Source organism: Theropithecus gelada, chromosome 7b (assembly GCF_003255815.1).
Source record: "Theropithecus gelada isolate Dixy chromosome 7b, Tgel_1.0, whole genome shotgun sequence".
NCBI lineage: Eukaryota > Metazoa > Chordata > Mammalia > Primates > Cercopithecidae > Theropithecus > Theropithecus gelada.
This window is the reverse complement of record NC_037675.1, coordinates 97,165,705-97,189,883: the sequence shown is the minus strand read 5'-3', so window position 1 is coordinate 97,189,883 and position 24,179 is coordinate 97,165,705. Positions and strand designations below refer to the sequence as shown.

The 24,179-nt window shown below is 48.0% G+C and overlaps 2 protein-coding genes across 3 annotated transcripts; one reads left to right on the top strand and one right to left on the bottom strand.

The window, feature by feature from the left end:
- The first annotated feature begins 1,070 nt into the window (after positions 1-1,070).
- TCL1A (T cell leukemia/lymphoma 1A) lies at positions 1,071-5,160 on the top strand. 2 transcript variants are annotated; one of them, XM_025391482.1, is made up of 4 exons: positions 1,071-1,320; positions 2,872-3,042; positions 3,459-3,508; positions 4,406-5,160. In XM_025391482.1, exons 1-3 carry the CDS (start codon positions 1,201-1,203, stop codon positions 3,504-3,506), a joined length of 339 nt encoding a protein of 112 aa, XP_025247267.1. In that variant the 5' UTR covers positions 1,071-1,200; the 3' UTR covers positions 3,507-3,508; positions 4,406-5,160. The 2 variants fall into 2 exon arrangements, with proteins under 2 accessions (XP_025247267.1, XP_025247266.1); XM_025391481.1 differs by having other exon boundaries at positions 1,107-1,320; positions 3,459-3,511.
- Positions 5,161-17,868: 12,708 nt separating this feature from the next.
- On the bottom strand, positions 17,869-23,803 carry TCL1B (T cell leukemia/lymphoma 1B). The gene is made up of 4 exons (XM_025392556.1): positions 23,577-23,803; positions 19,599-19,769; positions 19,172-19,240; positions 17,869-18,567 (listed from the first exon to the last, which is right to left on the bottom strand). Exons 1-3 carry the CDS (start codon positions 23,757-23,759, stop codon positions 19,187-19,189), a joined length of 408 nt encoding a protein of 135 aa, XP_025248341.1. The 5' UTR covers positions 23,760-23,803; the 3' UTR covers positions 17,869-18,567; positions 19,172-19,186.
- Between the last annotated feature and the right edge of the window lie 376 nt (positions 23,804-24,179).

Below are 24,179 nucleotides of genomic sequence, written 5' to 3'. Positions count from 1 at the left end.
CCTCAGCTCCTTCTTGGGAATTAGGCTGTCTGAATAGGCAAAGAGGCAGCTATCCAGCTGTCAGGTGAATCAGATGTCCTCATCAGATCTCTTAGTTTCCACTTTTGTGATATTTCAAAGGATCACAAATTATTTTCTTAGTGCCTGGTCAGAGAACCGGGAAAGAGCTAGAAGGTGAGACACCAAACTCCGTTCCATGGTGATGTTTGAACCAGGTTGGAGCTGGTTTCACATGTTTTTCACTGTGCATGACTTTCTTAATTGCCTTAGTGGGAATGTGTTACTGCAAAATAAAGTGAAATTGTTTTCCTTATTGCTTGTAATTTACAGAGGGATGGTTTTGATAATATAAACCAAGGACTTTTCAAATCCATTGATCTTAGGGTGGAAGGAGGGGTTTCTTTTTAAGTATTCATTTTGAGCTATGCTTTCACTAGTAAATTCAAAGCCCAAGGGGAAAAACCCATGTTTCTCCGTTTTGTAATAGCTATTAGATGTCCACAGCATCATCAGACCTGTGGAAAACGCATGCTTTGTGTATGGAAGACGGAGCGTCAGGAGTTGTCCTTTGCCAAGAAATGGACCCTGACACTCAAAGGCACAAGCTGGAGGAGATCCAGGCAACCCGGGAAAGCCCAGGCCTAACTCAGGCCCGCGTGGGTCTCTTCTGATCCCAGAAGATGAGGACTGGGTCCTGGCTCTGGGCATCCTAGTGTCGACTGTGAGTTCCCAGCAGAGGCCCATAGTCCCGGTCCGGCAGCCGAGGGAAGCGGCGGGGTCTCCCAGAAGAAGAAAGGGCCAAGGTCACCCCGGGTGACTCTCCAAGCAGCAGCGGAGGGCGGCGGTCGGGGTCGCTCGCTGCTGGCCGGGGCCTCGAGGAAGCCGCGGGTCAGCCAGGGCTGGGTCTCCGTTCCCAGGCGCTGCCACCGTTCCAGGGAGCCAGTCAGGCCGGGACGTAGCGCCTGCGTGGGACCCTCACTTGCCACCGGGACCCCCACAAACCCCGCCCCATCCTGCCTTACGCCCCGCCCCAAGGTCGTCCTCCCGACCCAGGGTCCCGCCCCAAGGCCGTCCTCCCGCCCCGCCGCTTGGTGGCGGCCGCATGCTGCCCGGATATAAAGCGTCGGCCCCACATCCCAGGGACCAGCGAGCAGCCTCGAGAGGCTCTGGCTCTTGCTTCTTAGGCGGCCCGAGGGTGCCATGGCCGAGTGCCCGTTACGTGGGGAGGAAGTCACCGACCACCCGGACCGCCTGTGGGCCTGGGACAAGTTCATATATTTGGACGAGAAGCAGCGCGCCTGGCTGCCCTTAACCATTGAGGTACAGCCAGCTCTGGAGCGGATGGCGGGGCTCCCCCGGGAGTTTGAGATGCCCTAGGAAGGGTGAGGCCTTGAGAAGCACCCACTGTGGGGCAGGGAGGATCCCCACAGATGAAGCCACTTTGCGCCGGGCTCTGGAGGATGAATAGGAGTTCTCCAGGCAGGGAAAAAGGGTGGGAAAACCGCAAAGGAATGTCGGCCAAAGGAGGGGACCCAGTGCCTGTGGAGTGTGACTATAATGTTGACTACAGCAGGGCTTTTCTGGGCTTCGGGGTCCTAATCCTTAAAAATGGGTATCTCTAAGTGACTCATCCATACGGCCGATTATCGGAATCATCTTAGGTGGGTCCCAGAAATCTGTATTTTAAAAAGAACCCTCAACAGCTCAAAAGAACACGTCAACCAGGCATAGCAACCACTGCCCCGGTGTGTGAAGTATTTTCCATGACCTCTGTGCTTTATTTAGCAAACAAATTTAACAAGTGATGTCGTAGTATAAGCGCCGGTATTGAATCAATATTGACTTTGTTTTATGTGTGATGCCTTAAGATGGGTCCTTAGTCCATGTTAAGTTTTTGTTAAACAAATATATAACTCTTTTACAAGTATTTGGATTTACTCGATGAAAAAGAGTCAAAAAATGTTCAAACTCTTTCCAAACATAGACTGAAGAAAACATAAAAATTAAAACAAATTAGAACATGTATGTCCAGTAGCAAACAATCAAAAATTATTGAGTGTTAACTGTGTCTCTACAGATGAGAAACTGAGGCACAAAAATGTACATTTGTCCAAGGTAGGGCTGCTATTAGGTAATGGGGTTGGAATTCTAGGCTGTTAACCACCACCAAAATTTGCATTTTTATTGGCACTTCAATTTTTTAAATACGTTTTTACTTTAATAATCAAGTTAAACATTTACTTTTTTAAAATCAGAATTTGAAGAAATAATCTGAAGATTCGGTGAATTTCTTTTTTTAAATCTCTGGTTGAGAAATCTCTTCAACGTGACACCAGAATCATAAACCAGACAGTTTTTCATATAATCATGATAAATGCCACACAAAAACCCACTAGCAAACTGTGGGACAGATTTTGCCTCACATCATTGAAAAGGCCAGTATTCTTTTTCTCTCTTTCTTCTTTGTCTTTTTTTTTTTTTTTTTTCTGTAGAGACAGGGTCTCGCTCTGTCACCCAGGCTGATCTGAAACTCCTGGCCTCAAGCAATCCTCCTGCCTCGGCCTTCCGAAGCACAGGAATTACAAGTGTGAGCCACTGCAACCCGCCAGAAAAAAAGTGTGCCTTTCATGGCCCTGTCTGGGTGGCTAGACACATGTGTGTGCTGGTGGTCCTGGCCCAGCCAGAGTCCCTGAGAGGAGCATGCATGGCCTAAGGAAGTGAGCTTCAGGGAACAGTAATGACCGTCATTTCATACTCGGACCCCTGCCCAGATGGGTGGGTGGCTGGCAGGAAGGACTCTGGTTTTCTGTGCCTGGAGGAGCCCTGGCAAGCGGAACCTGAAAGTATGCCCTGTCCTTTTCTTCTCCTCAGATAGAGGATAGGTTACGGGTGCTCTTGCGCCAGGAAGACATCGAACTGGGGAATCCCATGACCCCCACCCAGAGAGGCCCAAGCTTGCTGCCTATCTTGTGGCAGCTCTACCCTGATGGACGATACCGATCCTCAGACTCCAGTTTCTGGCGCTTAGTGTACCACATCAAGGCGAGTGTGCTTCTCCCAGGGATCCATCGGGTGATCTTGGGTTTCCCCTCCTCCGTGTCTGGCCTTAGTGGTTTATCTTCCCTTCATCCCAGTCCCAAAAGCATCAAAAATTGGGGGGAATGGACAACTGAGGATTTCTAAAGGACTTTCCCAGAGAGAAGATAGATCCTCTGAGGTATCTAACAGAACCCTACCTCCCCTTCCTCCCAGCCCCCCAGCTGGCCGCAGGAAGACATCTCCGGTGGGCAGCCACAGGCTGAAGGCTGGTGGGAGGAGGAGCAGTCTCCGAGAGCCCCTGAAATTCACACCTGGGTTCCTACCTGCTGTTTCCAGCTAGGGGAAGGCGCAGGAGTGAGGAATGGAGGGAGTGGAGGGCTCTGGCCGATCAATGCCTTCTCTGTCTCTCTGCCTCTCAGATTGACGGCGTGGAGGACATGCTTCTCGAGCTGCTGCCAGATGACTGAGTGTGGCACGGTGAGCTCCACTGACTGGGGCTTGACCCCTCTCAGTCCACAGTGGCTGTACCAGAAGGAAAGACCACCCCTTCTCCATGAAGGCAGTGCTAACCCCTCCCCGACTGCTGCCATCTCAGGCCTCCCAGGGATGGGAGAGTCTTCCTGGAGGCACCCATGTCTCTCCCTTACCACTTTGGGAGCCAAGGGCTTTGTAGGCAGCCCCCTTTATCGCAGCTGCTCATATCTACACATTACCTCACAACTTCACAAGTGTCAGCCAGCACTTTCAGTTCCCATTGCCTTTTGTTGTTTTTTTTTTTTTTGAGACAGAGTCTCGCTCTGTCGCCCAGGCTAGAGTGCAGAGGTTCAAGCTCTGCCTCCTGGGTTCACACCATTCTCCCGCCTCAGCCTTCCAAGTGGCTGGGACTACAGGTGCCCACCACCACGCCCAGCTAACTTTTTGTAATTTTTTTCTTTTTTAGTAGAGGCAGTGTTTTACCGTGTTAGCCAGGATGGTCTCGATTTTCTGACCTCGTGATCTGCCCGCCTCAGCCTCCCAAAGTGCTGGGATTACAGGCTTGAGCCACCATGCCCAGTCTTACCATTGCTTTATTAAATAAGCACTGGTGCTTGATAATATAACTGAGCCAGATATTAGATATGTTATTGAGTTTACATAAGATTACAAAACTCCAAAATGAGTTTTGAGGACGTACAGTGAGTGACATGTTCAGATTGCAGAGCCAGGTGTATTCTGACCATAAGCCTTCTGCCCTGTTCAGAATTGGCCTTGGCTCAGAAGGCCTCTGGGGGCCATCCCTGACCACGAGGCTTCCCACTTAGACTTGCTAGCCACTGCCTGGTCCTTTCCTTCACCCTTGACTCTGTCTTCTCTTGTCCTTTCCCAGGTCTCGCAGCACCTGTCTCCTTTCGCCCCAGGGCCTGAGTCTGGCCAGCCTACAGTGGGGATGTTATGTTTCTGTTCACCTTCGTTTACTACGCCTGTGTCTTCTCCTCCACCACGCTGGGGTCTGGGAGGGAACGGACACACAGAGGATGAGCTCTCCCCAGGGCCTGCTGGACCTGCCCGTAGCCCACTCTGCTCCCCTCAGCACTACCACTCCTGCCAGGGAGGACTCCATTTGGCAGAGCTTCTTCCAGGTGCCCACCTTTACCTGTGCCTCAGCTTTTCTCAGCTGGCTGATGCTTTTCAGCCTCTTTCTGCCCCTGCTGTCCCTCACAGCACTCCTGTTTCATGTTGCACACCCACTCAGCTCCGTGAACTTGTGAGAACACAGCCGATTCACCTGAGCAGGGCCTCTGAGACCCCGGACCAGTGGTCTCACATGGTGCTGTGCCTGCAAACCCTGCCTGAACACAGGTTCAGGTGCAGCTCAAGAAAAGGCCTGAAAGGAGCCCTTGTCTGCGCTCAGGACTCAGAAGCCTTTGCATCAGTGGTCCACAGCCCGGGACGCAGCAGGAGGCCAGGCCGGCGAGCCCTGTGGACGAACCCTCAGAACCCTTGGCTTGCCCATGTGGAAAAGGGATAGAGGTTGGGTTTCCCCCCTTTTATAGATGGTCACACACCTGGGTGTTATATGAGGTTGTGTGTGTCATGAATACTTTTTGTAATGATTGATTAAATGCAAGATAGTTTATCTAACTTCATGCTGAATCAGCTTCTATCCTTGACTTAGATTCTGGTGAAGAGAAGTGAGAATAGGCAGCCACCAAATAAAAAAATTCATGGATTTATTTATTTTACTTTGGAGATAAGGGACTACAATTTTTTTTCCCATGTAATCCAATGCTTAAAACCCCAGTGTTCTTGGAGGCATACGTTGAGAACCATTGGAGTAAGCAATCTCAAAAACGTCGGCAATGCCTGGTATTCAAGAGCCCCTGTGCCTCCATCTGGTCCTGCCCTCCTCACCCTCCTCATTCCCATGTGCCCTCGGCTCCAACCAGCGCTGCCTTCTCCTCGCCCAGGCATTCACCAGGCTCTGTCCTTGCACAGATACTTCTGTCCTCTCTGTTCACAATACCAGCAGAAGCCCCTCCTGCCTGAAACTGTCCCTGGCCACTCAGGCCCCAAGCAGACTCCCTTCCCCACCTCCCATGACCTGCAGTCACAGCAGATCCCACCCCTTGCCCTGTCCCCTTGCTCCCTTCTCAAGGCCCCCCTGCCCCTCCTGTATCTCCATAGACAGTAGCTGGACCTCAAATATTACCAGGGGATGCCTTCCAGAGAAGGGAATCCATCCTGTGTTGAATCCTGGCCCTCCCACTTTCATGTGTCTCTAGTCCACAGCTTTCTTGTCACAGGTGAACTTAGAGGGTTATTCTGAGGATTCAGCGGGATATATAACTGCAGTGTTTTAACAGAATTGTATAAGAAAAACACTACTTCTCCCACTTTACAGTCTCTGAACCCAGGTTTCTTAACCAGCACTAGACAGAGAAGAAACACTTGATGCCCAATGTGCCAGGGTTTGTGTCTCTTGTAACCCAGTCACCCTGCACCGCCCATGGCAGCAATGGAGCTTGGTCTGTGGGAGCAATTACTGTACAGATGCCTCTCAGCAGGGCCAAAACATGGAGAGGCGGAGCGGGGGGGTCATGGGCAATCAGGCAGCCGCCTCATTTTAGGAATAGGAATGCGGGGACCCAGGAAGAGGAAAGCTTTTGTGCCAGATTCTTTTGTTGACCAAATATTTGACCATCACCATGAACACTGCCAGGAACTGGGACATAGCAAGGAGAAGGCGAAGGCCCTACTGTCATGCAGCCTTAGTTCTGGAAAAAGATAAAAAGAAGGTGCGAAATCCCAGAAGAAAATAGAACAGGGGAACAAAGTATAGGGAGTTCGATTGGCTGGTAAGGAAATTCCTGTCTGTGGATGTGGTATTTAAGATTGGGCCTTGAAAAAGAGGGAGCTAGATTCTTAGGAAGAGGGGATGGCAAGCGCTGTGCAGATTTGATTTGCTGTGGAAATTAAAAACATAGCAAAAGGATTACTTCTTACTAAAAGAAATGCTGTTTTGTTAGAATAAATGACCCCAATAAATTAACTAAATGCAATGCAGAATCTCAGTTTTCCACCAGACTGACTCTAGGGTTTTGGCTGGAAACACAAAGTTGTTTTGCCAATGCATTCTAAATACCTCATAATTTTCCACATATATATATTTATATATAGAGAGAGAGATAGACACGGAGTTTCACTGTTGTTGCCCAGGCTGGAGTGCAGTGGCACGATCTTGGCTCACTGCAACCTCCACCTCCCAGGTTCAAGCGATTCTCCCACCTCAGCCTCCCAAGTACCTGGGACTACAGGCACCCACCACCACGCCCGGCTAATTTTTTTGTATTTTTAGTAGAGACGGGGTTTCACCATGTTGGTTAGGCTGGTCTCCAACTCCTGACCTCAGGTCATCCACCCACCTTAGCCTCACAAAGTGCTGGGATTACAGGCGTGAGCCACCGTGCCCAGCCTCCCTCTACATATTTTATTGCATATATATTTATCTATATTTTATTTAATTTCTTTCAATAACATGTTGCAGTTTTCAGAGTATAAGTTTTGCATTTCTTTTGTTAAATTGATTCCTAACTTTACTTTTTTTATTATGATTTTAAAAAATCTAATTAACCTGGCATGGTGGTATGTACCTTTAGTGCCAGCTACTTGTGGGGCTGAGGCAGGAGGATCGCTTGAGCCCAGGAAGTCAAGGCTACAGTGAGCCATGTTCCTGCCACTGCACTCCAGCCTGGGTGACAAAGCTAGACCCTCTCTCAAACAACAAAAAAGCGCAAACAAAAAAACTAACATGAAATTGCCCTCATAACAGACTTTTAAGTGTACAGTACAGTATTGCTTATGATATGAACATTGTTGTACAGTAGATCTCTAGAACTTTTAAAAACTAAAAAAAAGTTTTAGTCTTGCATGACTAAAACTCTATGCCCTTTAAAGAGCATATCAATTCAAGGTTCTGTTTCGTAAGTTGGATTGCTGAGCCATATGGTAGTTCTGTTTTTAATTTTTTGAAGAGTCTCCATACTGTTTTCCATAACAGTTACGACATTTTACGTTCTTACCAACTGTGCACAAGGGTTTGCCACAGCCTCACCAACATTTGTTGTTTTCTGTTTTTTTGATAACGGCCATCCTCACAAGTATGATGTGATATTTATTTTACTTATTCTGTTCCAATCACGGATGATTTTTCTTTTGTCTTCTTGCCTAATTACCCTGGCTAGAACCTCTAGAACTGTGTTGAATAGAAATAGTGAGAGTGGGCGAGGCTCGGTGGCTCATACCTGTAATCCCAGCACTTTGGGAGGCCGAGATGGGTGGATCACCTGAGGTCAGGAGTTCAAGACCAGCCTGGCCAACATGGTGAAACCCCCATCTCTACTAAAAAACACAAAAATTAGCCAGGTGTGGTGGTGGGTGCCTATAGTCCCAGCTACTTGGGAGGCTGAGGCCAGAGAATTGCTTGAACTCGAGGCGGAGGTTGCAGTGAGCTGAAATCCTACCACTGCACTCCATCCTGGGCGACAGAGCAAGACTCTGTCTCGGGACAAAAAAAAAAAAAAAAGAAAGCAAGCGTGAGAGTGGACATCCTTGCCTTGGTCCTGATCTTAGAAATCTTCATCTTTCACCATTAAGTCTGATATTAGCTATGGCTTCTTCATAAATGTCCTTTATCACATTGAGGAAGTTCCCTTCTATTCTCGGTTTATTGAGTGTTTTTTTTCATGCAGGGATGTTAGATTTTGTCAAATGTTTTTTTCTGCATCTGTTGAGATGATCATCTATTGAAATGTTGGTGTTTGTCCTTTATTGTATTGATATGGTGTGATACACTCATATTTTTTTTTGTATGTTGAACCGTTTTGCATTTCTGAGATGAATTTTAATGGGTCCTAGTGTATAATCTTTTTTATATGCTGTTGGGTTTGGTTTGCTAGTATTTTGTTAAGGGTTTTTTTTTTTTTTTTTTTTTTTTTTTTTTTGAGACAGAGTCTCACTCTGTCACCCAGGCTGGAGTAGTGCAATGGCACGATCTCTGCTCACTGCAAGCTCCGCCTCCCGGGTTCACACCATTCTCCTGCCTCAGTCTCCCGAGTAGCTGGGACTACAGGTGCCCGCCACCGCGCCTGGCTAATTTTTGTTGTATTTTTAGTAGGGACGGGGTGTTAGCCAGGATGGTCTCAATCTCCTGACCTTGTGATCTGCCCGCCTCGGCCTCCCAAAGTGCTGGGATTACAGGCGTGAGCCACCGTGCCCAGCCTGTCCTTTCATTTTTATTCATATAATTTAAGCAGGAGGGAAGGAATTACTACTACTACTGGTCTGCAACTAAAGAGATCAAGAATGTTGCAAGAATAACATAATTTGCTGTATTATTAAAAAATCAAACAGTTGGCTTGAGATGCTCACCTTAAAAAATATGGCATATAATCACAAATAATTAGGTCGATTTTTGCTCAAAGTTACAACTGCCTTTTTTCAACATCTCTACTTTCTTTGGCAACTGTTCAACAGGGTGACAGGCACCCCCACCTACGTTTGCTTCAGGCTATCTCAGAATGAATGTAGTCAGATGCTAATGTCACAATAGGAAAAACTAAACTTGAAGTAAAACTGTATCATTAGCTTAGTAATTACTTATAACAAAGGTCTTTGTATATATAAGGAAAACAGTAAAATATGTATATTATGCATTTTTCTCCTTGAATTTCTAGAAAATCCTTTTGTAAAGATGGATTTGTACATACCATATTCTGAATTTTATTAATCTGTGTCTTGATATTTTTTAAATGAACATCACCACCTTTGTTACAAGGAGCTCAGGGTAATGTGCCCAGGAGTTGGCAATGCTAGGCTGAAAGTGTGTGATGTCATACAGAATCAGGAAGCTGGGGTTTTATTTACTCCTAACCATCTACGATCTTAGCCCAGGAGAAAGCCTGGCCAGCCTCATTTGGCACCTAAGGTCAAGATAATAAATTCTGGATTTTTTTTTTAGGAGGCCGGGGGTGACAAGTACATACTGTTGTGTAATGTTACACTAAGCAAAAAACAGCAGCCACTCAGAGTCCTTTACTGTGAAGTGTAGGTAACATTGTGTGGTATGCCTTGATTGAGGAATTAAAGGTAGTTTAACTGAAGATGTTGAGGAAACTTGGTTCTGGTTTTAGTACACCAGAATAACTTTTTTTCAATTTTAGAAAACCAAGGAGGTTGGAAAAACTAGAGGAATTGGCCGGGCGCGGTGGCTCACACCTGTAATCCCAGCACTTTGGGAGGCCAAGACGGGCGGATCACGAGGTCAGGAGATCGAGACCATCCTGGCTAACACGGTGAAACCCCGTCTCTACTAAAAAATACAAAAAACTAGCCGGGCGAGGTGGCGGGCACCTGTAGTCCCAGCTACTCGGGAGGCTGAGGCAGGAGAATGGCGTGAACCCGGGAGGCGGAGCTTGCAGTGAGCTGAGATCCGGCCACTGCACTCCAGCCTGGGTGACAGAGCGAGACTCCGTCTCAAAAAAAAAAAAAAAAAAACTAGAGGAATTAGGGGATACTTTTTTATGGGTTCATTTATAAGAAGAAGAGAACTCACCATAAATACTTTGTGAGATTTGTCCTGTCTTAAACTTGAATTGTAATATGAGTAATGCTTAAGGGAATTTAATAAAGAAGGAAAGCTAAAAAAAAAAAAAAAAAAGAGAGAGAAAGGCAGTTGGTCCAAAAAGTGATCCCAGTGGACTAGCTAGTGTGAAGTGTGATGAACACAGATTATCTCCTTTAGGCCTTACGAAGAAGTAAGTACTCTTGTTACCTCCAAGTTCTTGGTGAAGAAACAGGCTCCAAGACTAGAAGTTACTTGCCCCAAGTTAGTAAGTGGTGTGGTCTGGATGTTGCCAGAATCTACCCTGTTTCTCCCTTCTGGTCTTTGTTTATTCAACTCAATCTTTGGCCCTGAGCTAGGTGCAGAGGGTATGCATTCTAGTACAGAGGGAAGTCCCGTGATGGAAAGAAACAAGAGCAGAGTGATCAGGAAGGCAGGAAGAGCTTTGTGTGGGCCCTTCAGGCAAGGCCCCTCTGGGAATTCCCCATTTGAGGTCTCTTTTTCAGCCAAGTGGAAGAGATGGACTGACACAGCCATCTCTGATCCAGGGGAAAGCAGCTTACTAGAGAAACCTGATAGAATTGCTGAGCAGATCTGGCCTTTTGAGGTTTGCAGGCAGGAATTCAAAGTGGAAATTGTCAGCCTGTTTTTATGAGTATTTTGTCTATCAATATTTTTCTGTCAGGTTTAGAAAATAAGAAGGGAAAGTGGGTTCCACCAAATGTGGCATTTCACCTGGCAAGTGATACAGAAGAGCGGGGCAGACAGTCTCCGTGTGTGAAGGAGTTTTTGGAACACGGAATCTAAGCTGTTGAGGGATGAATGAAGTGTGGAAACAGCCATAAAGAATCTTTGGATATTCAGGAAAGAAGTCCTTTGTCAGTGTTTCTCCACATACTTATCTGTGTTTTCGCCATGGTTACGTTGTTTTGTACTTTATTTTGTTGTTGTTTCTGCTAGGCAGAAATGTTTTATTTTTTAACATTGTCATCCTATATATTGCTTTTCTTTTGTGTATTCTGGGTTTAGGTTTTTTTTTTTTTTTTTGAGACTGAGTCTTGCTCTGTCTCCAGGCTGGAGTGCAGTGGTGCAATCTCGGCTCACTACAACCTCCGCCTCCCGGGTTCAAGCGATTCTCCTGCCTCAGCCTCCCAAGTAGCTGGGACTACAGGCGCCCGCCACCACGCCCGGCTAATTTTTTGTATTTTTAGTAGAGACAGGGTTTCACCATGTTGGCCAGGATGGTCTCGCTCTCCTGACCTTGTGTTCCACCTGCCTCGGCCTCCCAAAGCGCTGGGATTACAGGCGTGAGCCACCGCACCCGGCCCAGGTTTTTCTTAATAAGGACTTATCTGCTCCACAATAACAAATTTCCTTCATGTTTTCGTCTATCCTTTTGTCCTTTCCTTTGTTTAAATCATTAATCTATCTGGAATTTACTTTTATATGAGAAATGAAGCAGTGATCCAACTTTTTTAGGCAAATGGCTAGCCAGGTGTCATGACACTGTTTAGTGACTAATGTATCCTTTGGCAGTGCTTTGAAATGCCACCTTGATTGTGTAAGGAAGGCAAAAGTTCACCTGTACCCTCTTAACATTTTCGGCTGGGCTAGAGAATTAAATTGACGTAAAACAGATTCATAGGAGAAAAGCGTATTGATTTCATATAAGTTTTCTGTGACACAGGAGCCCTCATAGGAAAACAAAGACACAAAGAAACAGTTAAACACTAATTTTGGACAAAGAGTAGTATATGGTGAAAATGTGACCAGGCAAGGGGCCTTGGGCTAGGGGAGTTACTTGTGGCTGAAGGAGAAAGGTTCATTTATGATGTTAGTTTATACGGAATTCTCTCAGCCCCAGTGATGTGTTACTTTCCTTCTGATAGAGGGAGGACATCTTCCACATGGAGGTTTCTCTCTGCTTTCAGGAGGAGAAAGGAGAAGGCAGAGTGCTCTTTGTCAACGGCCATTAGATAAAATAATCGTTATGCCAAAGTGGGACCTGCCTTCATTCATGAGTGAAATTTCCACTAGTATTTTCAGTTCCCTCTCAGCCTGTTCCATTTTACTGCTCTGAGGCCTGCACGTGCGTGAGCACCACCAGCGTTAGCTGCTGCAGCTCTGGGTTGCTTCTTGATGGCTGCTAACCCTAGTGCGCCCTCACAGCTCTCCTCGTTCAGATTTTTCCCAGCTTTTCTTACATCTTAAATTCCCCGTATCAATTTGAGGTTCAAATTGTCCAGGTACAAAACTCTTTTAAGTTCTTTGTTGTGATTGCATTACATTTATAAATAGGCTTAGGGAGATATTATATCTTTGCGATAACGAAGCCTCCGATTGATTTAGGCAACACTTTTCCATAGCCCTGTGTACCACTAAGAGCTTTACAAATGCTTACTTAACCCGATATGTTAATCTGTACAACAGCCCATGAGATGGCTATTTTTATTGTCCCTGTTTTACAGATGAGGAAACTGAGGCATAGAGGTAAATTGTTCAATTTACATGACTATTTTAAGATTTTTAGGTTTATTCAAGACTTGTTGACTGTCCTTCAGAATTTTAAAATTTGCTTCATATAAGTATTTTACATGTGATTACCCATTTTTTTTTTTTCTAACTGACTTGTGTCTATATAGTAGAAAACTGTTGGGTGTTACGTGTTAAATGTATAAACACTTGTTGAATTCTCTTATTGGTTCAGATATATTCTGGAAAGGTTGTTTTTCTTATATAATTCAGAAGGTCTGCATTGCACTTTTAGAGCTTTTATTATTTTTTTTGAGACAGGGTCTCACTCTGTCACCCAGACTGTAGTGCAGGGGCATGATCTCCCCTCACTGCAATTTCCACCTCCCAGGCTCAAGCAATTCCACTGCCTCAGCCTCCTGAGTAACTGAGATTATAGGCGTGCGCTACAACCGCCCGGCTAATTTTTGTATTTTTAGTAGAGATGGGGTTTCACCGTGTGGGCCAGGCTGGTCTCGAACTCCTGACCTCAAATGATCCACCGACCTCGGCCTCCCGAAGTGCTGGGATTACAGGCGTGAGTCACCATGCCCGGCCCTTTAGAGCTTTTATATGGCCGTTCTGTTTATTGTTCTACGACCTCTCCCAACTGTCCCCTGTGAAGGATGAGGAAATAGCATCCTTGTGCTTCCTCTCTCCTCCTGTCCATATCTCCTGCTGCCAGTCTTGGTTAGTTTTTTTATGAGTCTTATTTCTTCTAGTTTTTCCTTTAAATAATATGTTCCTAGTTCTGTGACTTGATCTTTCAACTGTATTTTCTGGACTTCTTTCCATGGGAAAACCTACGTACTTTACCTTTACCTTCTCTCTTCTCCCCTTCCCAATGTTTGGAAACACTGTTATTTTTGTATTTCCTGGAGGTCAGAAGGGTGGGACTAAAAGTTCCAATCCTGTAATCACATGGTAGGTTGAAAGGGGTTTATTATGAAGAACAAAAGATGCTCCTCTCACTCCTATCACTTAGAAAATTCCAGAGGTTTCAGGAGCTCTATGCTAGGATCTGGGGATGGAGACCAAATCTGTATTTCTTAATGTATCACAATGTTACAGAAACTTAACAGCAAAAGGAGCCTGGGCCAGAGCCTCTGGGCCCAGGCAATGTGAAAGAGTCCACTATTTAAGGGGCTACTTTGTCTGGGGTATATACCCTGGGGTTCCTTATACGACACAGACACATGAGGAGTTTAAGAGCAGAGGTCTAGGCCGGGCGCGGTGGCTCAAGCCTGTAATCCCAGCACTTTGGGAGGCCGAGACGGGCGGATCACGAGGTCAGGAGATCGAGACTATCCTGGCTAACACAGTGAAACCCCGTCTCTACTAAAAATACAAAAAAAATTAGCCGGGCGTGGTGGCGGCGCCTGTAGTCCCAGCTACTCGGGAGGCTGAGGCAGGAGAATGGCGGGAACCCGGGAGGCGGAGCTTGCAGTGAGCCGAGATCGCGCCACTGCACTCCAGCCTGGGTGACGGAGCGAGACTCCGCCTCAAAAAAAAAAAAAAAAAAAAAGAGCAGAGGTCTAATAAGTAGAAGAGGAGAGAAAGAGAAACAGCTTCCTCTATAGAGGAAGGGGTCTCCAAGTGGAAAAAGGACAGTTGGTGGTGAATGCTCCGAGTTTCATGGCCCAGTTGAGGAGGCGGTATCCGATTCATATAGGACTCACACATTAGTTTTGGCGGGGAAGGCTGGTCACCCCGCACGGATCTTACGCAAATGGGCTTCCCAGTTGATTGGCCCCATCCTGTCTGCTCCTTACAATACATGTGGCTGACAGAGAAGTCTGCCACCTTGCACATGTCTAGGCCTAAGTTCCCGCCAGCATTCACCCGTGCAGGCTCCCAGCTTGCAGGCTGCATTAGTTAGAAAATGATTTGGGGCTACTTTCATTAAAAAGAAAAGGCTGGGCTGGGCACGGTGGCTCACGCCTGTACTCCCAGTACTTTGGCAGGAGATCACCTGAGGCCGGGAGTTCAAGACCAGCCTGGCCAACATGGAGAAACCCCATCTCTACTAAAAATACAAAAAATTAGCTGGGCGTGCTGGCACATGCCTGAAATCCCAACTACTCAGGAAGCTTAGGTAGAATCACTGGAACCCAGGAGGCGGAGGTTGTGGTGGGCCGAGATTGCGCCACTGCACTCCAGCCTGGGCAACAAGAGCGAAATCCTGTCTCAAAAAAAAAAAAGAAAAGAAAAGCCTTACTGAGGACTCCCATGCCCTTGCTATCTGCCTAAATAATTCCTTTTTAACTCCCATATCACTATGGTGAGGTGGGGTGAGAGGTTCTCTGGAGTGCATCTTCTGTGGGGCACCGCCATGCCCCATCCAGCACTGATGCCAAGTGCCAGGGCTGACCTCAGCAGAGGCTTGGGTGTGGACCAGCCAGATGGCAGCTGGAAAGGGGTCACAGCAAACAGCTGGGGCAGAACAAGCAGTAGGATCCCAGGTGAAGCCAAGTCACCCAGGCCCTGGGAGTCACCAGGCACAGAATATGCGTTGTTCTGCTGCAGACCTCAGCAGTGAGGCCAGGAGAGCACGCAGACCACCAGCAAGTGCAGGACGGCACCCAGGAGGGGCAGCAGATCCCAAAGTGTGCTTCCCTGGGGACCAGCCTGGGGCTGGGGGCCCCTCCCAATGCTACAGGACTAATGGTGCTCTAAGGTCAAGGAGCAGAGGTGTCCTAAGTGGCAGGGATGAGGGCCTATTTCCCAAGGAAGAAGCAGCACCCAAGCTCTGCTTCCCATGGAACTGATGGCTTCCTTCCCTCATCCTGGGAGCCTGAAACTTCCCCCCTTGCAGTTTGCATGCTGGGTTCTGGACAGAAATAGTCATAATTAAGCATTGATCAGGCTGCACTTAGACCCACTTTCTTGTTGCTGAAAGTCACATAGCACTCTAGATGGTGACCATTTGCATACCCGATGTTTCTACAGATAGGATTTCTGACTTTAGGATTATAAGACTGACTGTTTAATAATTTATTTGTATCCCTTTTGTTCCTATAGACAGGATCTCTGACATTAGAATAAATCACTTAAGATATTTTTCAGAGTCTGAATTCCAGCAACCAGTTTGAAGACCCCCACAGAGGACCAAGCATGAGAATACAGCGGCTTCATCTCCCTGTCCCATGATGTCATCCTGCACTTTTCAACCAATCAACAATCTCCACACTTCGGCCCATTCCTAATCCAAACTTCTCTGGGAGATGGATTTGAGGTTTCCTCCTATCCCCTCCTTCGGTGACCCTACCATTAAACTGCTTTCTCTGCTGCAACCCAGTGTTGGGATATGTGCACATTTGACAACAAACCTATTACAATTACACAGACCCCAAATGTCCAGGCACTGGACAGCTGGCATTCCCAGGCCCCACCCACCTGGTACCCAGGAAGTCTGTGCAGCCTTCATCATTGCACTTGTGCCCAGCCTGCCCTGTAAGAAGGCAGCTAAAGGACTGAATTCTCTCTCCTGGATGCAGACACTCACCACCCACTGTGTGTCCAGCAGAGCCCGCTCCTTTCTGGGGGGCACGTTTCTGTGGGTAGGAAAACAATGCCTCCTTCCCTCTCTGGCTCTGTCAATTTCCCATTTAACAATAAAAACCTTCCCTAGGCCGGGCGCGGTGGCTCACGCCTGTAATCCCAGCACTTTGGGAGGCCGAGGCGGGTGGATCACGAGATCAGGAGATCAAGACCATCCTAGCTAACACAGTGAAACCCTGTCTCTACTAAAAATACAAAAAAATTAGCCAAGCGTGGTGGCAGCCACCTGTAGTCCCAGCTACTCAGGAGGCTGAGGCAGGAGAATGGTGTGAACCCAGGAGGCGGAGCTTGCTGTGAGCCGATATCGCGCCACTGCCCTCCAGCCTGGGCGACAGAGTGAGACTCTGTCTCAAAAAAAAAAAAAAAAAACACTTTCCTAACTCTTGACTGGTGTCATCATGAAATCCTTCTCTGTTGGCTGGGATGCATGCTGCGTGACACACCTTCTCCTGCACACACCCCCGACTCAGGCCAGTGGGAGGGAAGGCAGGCTAGGGGAAGAGGGTTCCTGAAAGACCAGGCTGCCAGATCAACATAAGCTGCTCAGCAGAAGGTACAATGCCAGCCTGCAGTGCTCACCCCAGCCCCTGTTCACGGGGCCTCCCTTTAACCATGCCAACACTGTGGAATCTCAACTCTTACCCCAAGGCTCCCTCTTCATGCCTCTTGTGTACACCACACATGCAAGTGTTTGTGCAAGTGTTTATCTAGGGTAGTGATTCTCAGCCAGGGCAATTTTGCCCCCTCAGGAGCCATCTGACATTTTTGGTTCTCACAAGTTGGGGTCAGGGGATGCTTCTGGCATCCAGTGGGTGGCAGCCAAGGATGCTGCTAAACATTCTACAATGCCCAAGACAGCCCCTCGCCGCAACACCACTGGCCTTGAGCAAGTCCGCTCCAGGCAAACACTGGCGTGCCTTATGTACCATGCTAAATTGTGATTGACGCTTCCTAATATTTTGTCATACAGAAATGCTTCACTTGAAAAAGTTTGTTTTACACTGTCTTTTGCTTACACCTGTGTCTTACTTGGGTTTTTTTGTACCCCACATTCATGAACATATTTCTCCAAACTTTCTATGAATGCTTTTACAGATTTTGTAAGGTTGGGATTTTAGCCCATGGGTAATTTTTTCTTGTGAATGACATGAGGGAGGGAATCCCCTCTCCTTGCCACCACTGCATGGTCACCCTGACCTGCACTGTATCGTCCGCTTCTTCCTGGTCACAGTAGCGGCCCCGCTCAGTACCTTGGCCCCCTGCCCCATCCCTCCCTGCTCAAGGACTCTGCTCCTCTGTCATGTCATCTCTCCCACACATGGGCCCTTCGTCCCTTGCACCTGCATTCTGCATCTCCTGCACTGACACGCTGTTGCACTGTCTCGTTTTGGAAGCTCTCCCTTACTCCCGGTTCTCCTGTGACCACCACGGCTTTCCTGCCCTTTCACAGCAGGGCTTCACCCAGAGCCCGCACGAGTCTCCTCCCCTTCCTTACCTCCCGCCAGCGTCCTGCTGCTGAATGGACTGATTACAATTTCCTTCCCAGTGTGGAAAAATATGAAAAGGAACATTAAAATGTTACCTTAACATTTCGATACCGGAAGCTGCATTTCTATGCTAGAAAGAGGCCAAAGAGAAGCTCCAATTCAGCACAAAAGTGGACAGTGTGCAATAAAGTTTAATTAACCAGTACTGCGAGGCCACCTTCATGGACTAGCATCCTTTCGTGAGCTGAAGAACTGAACAAGCAGAAGCACAGGCCAAACCCGTCCTTCCACGCTCCCCACTGTGCAGATGGGCTCACTGAGGCTCTGGCGTACACTACTGGCTCAGCACTGGATCTATTTCGGGCCAAAGTGTCAGCAGAACTGATACCCACAGGGCATCCGAGTCCATATCCAGACTGGGCTCCCTCTGCGGCCGTCTCTTAAACCGAGCCACTGCCTGCTGATGGTGAGTTTCCAATCACGAGCTGCACTGGGGGTGCCGGAGGCCTGGCTGGGCACACATCCCGGTGGGTATGAAGGGAATTTGGGAGTGGCATCTAGAAGATCAGCATGAGGGGCACAGAGGAGAAAGAGAACCCACAGCTTGCAGCCAGCAGGGGAAACTGGCTCAGCGCACAGACAGGGCCCCTAGTGAAGTCCATCCAGGCCAGTTGCCCTAAGTGCAGATCCAAGCAGGACAGGACAGGACTCATAACTGAGGAAAATGAGAGAAGCTGAGTGTTCAGGGGCCCCACTGTCTCCTGCCTGCAAGGAGGCTATGCTGGGTGTGCAAACAGAAGACGGTACATGAAGATCCTCACTGAGGGGGCACGAGGAGACACCAGGCCAGAGGGGCAGGGCCAGCAGGGCCTGGGAGAAGACCAAAGGAGATAGTGAACTATGAAGGAGCCTGGCACCCCATCCAAGCTGCTGGGGTCAAAGGCAAACCCAGTGCCAGCCCCTCCAATGGACCAGGCCCTGCCTGGCCTGCTCCAAGCTGCAGCCCATCTGGGAAGAGCCCTCTGTGGGTCAGTGCTGGGTCCTCGAAGGCCACCGTCGCATGGCACCTCAGTGCCATGGTTAAGTCTAGGGACCTGAGATCATTAGATGTGAGCTTGATCACTGCTATTTCCTGGCTGTACGGTCTCAAGGAAATCATTCCCATCCCCAGAGTCTTAGTCTTTTCATTGTGAAATGGGTCATTAACATGTACACCTCACAGAATTCTCACAAGGATTAAATGATGAATCTTATTCGATGAGATCCCATGCTTTAGGAACTTATTATAGGGGCCCACCCACGGTGGACCATCACATCCAAGGGGCTGGGGAGCAGAGGTGACAGGTGGCTATGTAAGAAAAATCTCAGGAAACAGCAGGGAGGAGGAGGAGGCCATGCCGTCTTTCTGAAAAGAGGAGACGTATTCTCGCTTTCGTCTGATCCCTGCACCGAGAGGCACGGGCCCCCAACATACCAGCCACTCCCACTGTCAGTCTTTCCTCTCCGGCTGATATGTGAGGACCAGCTGCTCCATGGAGTCGATCTGCAGGAGAGGGAACAGCCATCAGAACCTCTGGGAGATGCTCCTCCAGTTGGCCTTAAGGGCCGCCCATGCAGGCTGGCAGCAGCAGGCAGGGGCGAGGCAGGTGGGAACTCCGGCTTGTGGATTTCCCTAGCCCAGGGAAGGCAACCCTCCCTCCCTCACCCATTCTGCCTACATCCCACATGGGAACTCATGTACTGATCCACCCATACACATTCAGGCCTCCTTGAAGGAAGACTTGAGCAACAGGAAGAGGAGAGACAAGAACCCCGAGGGGGCCAGGGGTACAGAAGAGAGAGGGCCACGGCAGTCACCAGGGGCCACCTGTCGCTTTCACCTGGAACCACCACACACTTGCCTGGCCGTGGTCCACTATTTCCCAGAAACTGGAATCCGCTGCTCGGTACTTCCTCCCGGGGTAGAGCTGCCACACGGGGGGCAGCTGGGAGAAGGGCATCTGGCTGGAAAAGAGTGGCTCCCGGGTATGCACTGCCATCTGCCACAAGTGCACCGTGATGCTGGGTTCATACTGAAGGGACCGGAAAGGAGGCGGCAGATCAGGGATAGGGTTCCCTGCCAACTGGGCTGCATACTAGCAATGCAGGCCTAGATGCCCCGGCCCGGCCAGTGGGCTGCCAGGGTCAGAGGTAAATGTTTTCAGAATTCCAGACCAAGAGCCTTGGCACTGGTGCCTGTGGCTACATCTAGGATGACTGGGGCTCTTCTGGTCTCCTCTGACCTGCACCCTGCCTCGCCCCACTGCAACCCCCAAATTTAGCCACTGTTTCCAACCTGTCACCACCCTGGGTTAAAGCTAAGTATTCTCTTGGGGCTCCATCTCTGCCATTGCCATAATTTTTAAATCTTCGTTTTAAAAACAAGGTATCCATGGACTCCTGGATCTGAGGGTGATAGATTTTCCCCCCAAAATATACCGCAGTTCTGATCATGACCTTCACATACTTACAGTAAATATACAAAATAAGACTGGGAGCAGTGGCTTATGCCTGTAATCCCAACACTTCGGGAGGCCGAGGCAGGAGGACTGCTTGAAGCCAGGAGTTCAAGACCAGCCTCGGCAACATAACGAGACTCTGTCTCTACAAAAAATAAAACATTAGCTGGCCATGGTGGCATGTGCCTACAGTCCCAGCTACTCGGGAAGCTAAGGTGGGAAGATTTCTCGAACCCGGGAGGTAGAGGCTGTTGTGAGCTATGATCACGTCACCGCACTCCAGCCTGGGAGACAGAGAAAGACCCTGTCTCAATATAAATACATAATAATAAAAATAACAAAATTAGGCTGGTACTGGAAGTTAGAAAGATGAAAGGAAAAGTAAAACCAAAGCTTCTTATGTTATGCAACAAAATGGAAAGTCTTTTACACAATTTTCGAAGTATTTGTCGTTAGTGATAAAACGTCTTTTTGAATTAAGAATATTAGTGCTTAAAAAAACACGTTGTGATGATTTTTCTCAGTTTGTTGTCCTAGCTTTTTTACGGACTGCTTTTGCAAAGAGAAATATTTTAAATTACGTGGCAAAAATCTCTCCTTCTCTGTGTATTCTGACTTTAGATCAGAGATCAGCAAACGAAGTCCGGCTTGCCATCTGCTTTTGCAAATAGAGCTTTATTGTAAATAAACTAAGGCTCCTTCCCTCATTCCTTTACCGTTGCCTTTAGCTGCTTTTGCACTGCAATAGTAGAGCTGAGTAGCTGCAAGAGCATAGCTCTCAAAGTGGAAAATGTTTACTATCAGATCCTCTACAGAAAAAGTTGGCTGCTCTTTGCATTAGATGTGCCCAGGAAGCTTAATTCCCACCCTAAGACATCGATCTATTTTTAAGAAAGAGGGAAAAAAATACTAAGTAGGTCCCTTATCCCACCTATGGCTAAGTTATTTGAAGAATAACTTTCTATTTGAAGAATTCTATTTCCATTGAATCATTTAAAAAAAAAAAAAAAAAAAAAAAAAAAACCAGAACTGTTTTTAAGAGTACAGTTCGGTGGCACTAAGTGCATTGACATGTGGAACCGTCAGCACTACCCACCTCCAGAACTTTTTATCTTCCCAACTGAGACTCCATACCTGTTATTAACATTAACTTCCCATCCCCGACTCCCTCCAGCCCCTGGCAGCCACCACTCCACTTTATAAATGAAACCACTCTGAGTACCTCATACAAGAGACTCTGTCCTTCCGTGACTGGCCTACTTCATTTAGTATAATGTCTCCAAGTTTCATCCATGTGCCTGACTTTCCTTCCTTTTTAAGTGTGAATACTTCATGGTTTGTGTTTTGTTTACCCATTCATCTATCAATGGACACTGGGACTGCCTCCACCTTTTGGCTAGTATGAATGATACTGCTGTGAACATGGATGTACAAATACACGCTTAAGTTCCTGCTTCAAAGTCTTGTGGGTATACACCCAGAAGTGGCATTGCTGGATTGTGCCGTAATTCTCTTTTTTGAGGAATCCTGTTTTCCATAGCGGCTGCACCATTTCACAGTCCTCTCCATTAACACTTTCTCAGGCTTTTGAAAAACTTAAAATATTTGCTCCACAATTTTTGCATGCTTTATTTAGTGTATGTACAGAAAGGCCTTTCCATGTTCTCCACCAACGTTTTTTGAAAGAACCTATTTGAAGATTTTTTAGGAAATGCGTTATATTGTTTAAAATGTCAGTGAACTGGCTGGGCGCGGTGGCTCGCCTGTAATCCCAGCAGTTTGGGAGCCAAGGTGGACAGATCACTTGAGGTCAGGAGTTCAAAACCAGCCTGGCTCACATGATTAAACCTTGTCTCTCCTAAAAATAACAACAAAAAAAAAATAGCCTGTAATTCCAGCTACTCAGGAGGCTGAGGCATGAGAATTACTTGAGCCTGGGAGCTGGAGGTTGCAGTGAGCCGAGATCACACCATGCACTCCAGCCGCAACAGAGCAAGACTCTCTCAAAAAACAAACAGGCAGTGAATTGTTTACAATGACCTAAATGTTTGGGTTTTTTTGTTTTGTTTTTTTGTTTTTTTGAGACGGAATCTCGCTCTGTCACCCAGGCTGGAGTGCAGTGGCGCCATCTCAGCTCACTGCAAGCTCCGCCTCCTGGGTTCACGCCATTCTCCTGCCTCAGCCTCCTGAGTAGCTGGGACTACAGGCGTCCGCCACCACGACCAGCTAATTTTTTTGTATTTTTAGTAGAGACGAGTTTTCGCCATGTTAGCCAGGATGGTCTTGATCTCCTGACCTCATGATCTGCCAGCCTCGGCCTCCCAAAGTGGTGGGATTACAGGCGTGAGCCACCGCGCCTGGCCTTAAATGGCATTTTAAATATCCGGATAAACTTTCACTATATTACACTAAGGTACAGCCAGCTCCCCATTTCCATAGATACTGCACCCATGAATTCAACCAACCTCAGATTAAAAATATTTGGGGGAAAAAAAATTCCACAAAGTTCCAAGAAGGAGAGCTTGAAGTGATGTGTAGGTGTAGCATTAGGTGTTATTAGTAATCTAATTTCAAATATAGGAGAGGATTGTGCTGAGGTTGTATGTAATTACTACCCATGTAATTTTCTATCAGGGACTTGAGCATCCACAGTCGGCCCTGGAATCAATTCCCGCCCTCACCAGAGACTCTACTGTATTTACTTTATCCCTCAAAGACCGGCTGTGATCTAAAGCCCTCATCTACGGCCTTTTCCTGAGTGATTATCATTATCACCTGGGGAGCTTTTGAACAGCAAAGAATCTAGGACTCCACCCAAGCCTCCTGAATTAATTTCCAGAATCTGTTATCAGTCAAATGCTTCCCCAGGCCAGTCAGGCGGTGAGCCACGTACATGAGCATGTCTGTGACTCACTTGCCACAGAGGTATATTATTCTCATTTTGCAGATTAGTAATCTGAAACCAATCTCACATTCATCCTATTGGCCCACCTGGTGCCTCCAGGTTGCAATGCTTTTGCTTATACTACTCCTGCCTCCTTTCTAGACCTGGAGAACTCCTACTCATCCCACAAAGCCCAGCTCAATAGCTGCCCCATTTGTGAACCTTCCCAGCATGCACTGGAAATGGCACTAAGCCCTGAGCTACCTTAGTCTCGGCTTCACCAGGCAGGACCATATTACCTCATGTGGATAAGTTTGTGCCTGTGGTCCCTTCACGGGGGTGTTCCTGGGGCCAGGGCATTGCTGCGCTCCTAGACCTGCACAGAAGAGTTTTCCAGCGCGGGTAACAACGGCCCTCTCTGACCCCCACCGCGGTCCCACACGGGCAAGGGTCAGTGCGCAGCCCTCCCACAGCCTCCCCCCGTGCCCAGGACTCACTGTGCTGCCCTGGGAGGCGCTGCCCTGGGTGTTTGAGGCCCTGGCCCATTCCCTATGCGAGGGACTGAACCGCACGACCACAGTCACCCAGGTCCTCCCCTCCTCGTCTTCGTAGATGCCAGGCTTCTGGATCCACAGACGGTCAGGGGGCGTCCCTAGGCGCACAGAAGCTTCGGAGGCCATGGCAAGTCTGCACCCGGGGCCGCCTCGAGGCTCACATGTGTTGACCTTTCAAGGTGCGCAATCTCCTTAAATGCAGCAGCTCCCGCGTGGGTGGGGCCAGGGCCGGCAGTGGGGGCGGGGCCAGTCGGGGAATGGGGGAGGGGGGAGGAGGGGAAGGAGGGCAGAGGAGCGGGGAGGAGGAATAAAGGTTGCTTAATATATGGGGATCCCCTATGCCATGTCAGGCATTTTTCATAGGGTATCTCACTGACATCTCCCAACAACTCCATAAACTAGAGACTGTCACCCACATTTCATAGATGAAGTATCAGAGGCTTGAGTGGCTTAGTAACCTGAACGAAGTGGGTAGCAGAGGAGGAAGAGGTAGCAGAAGCAGAGGAGGGGGAGAAGGGGGGAGGAGAGGGAGGAGGGGGGAGGAGG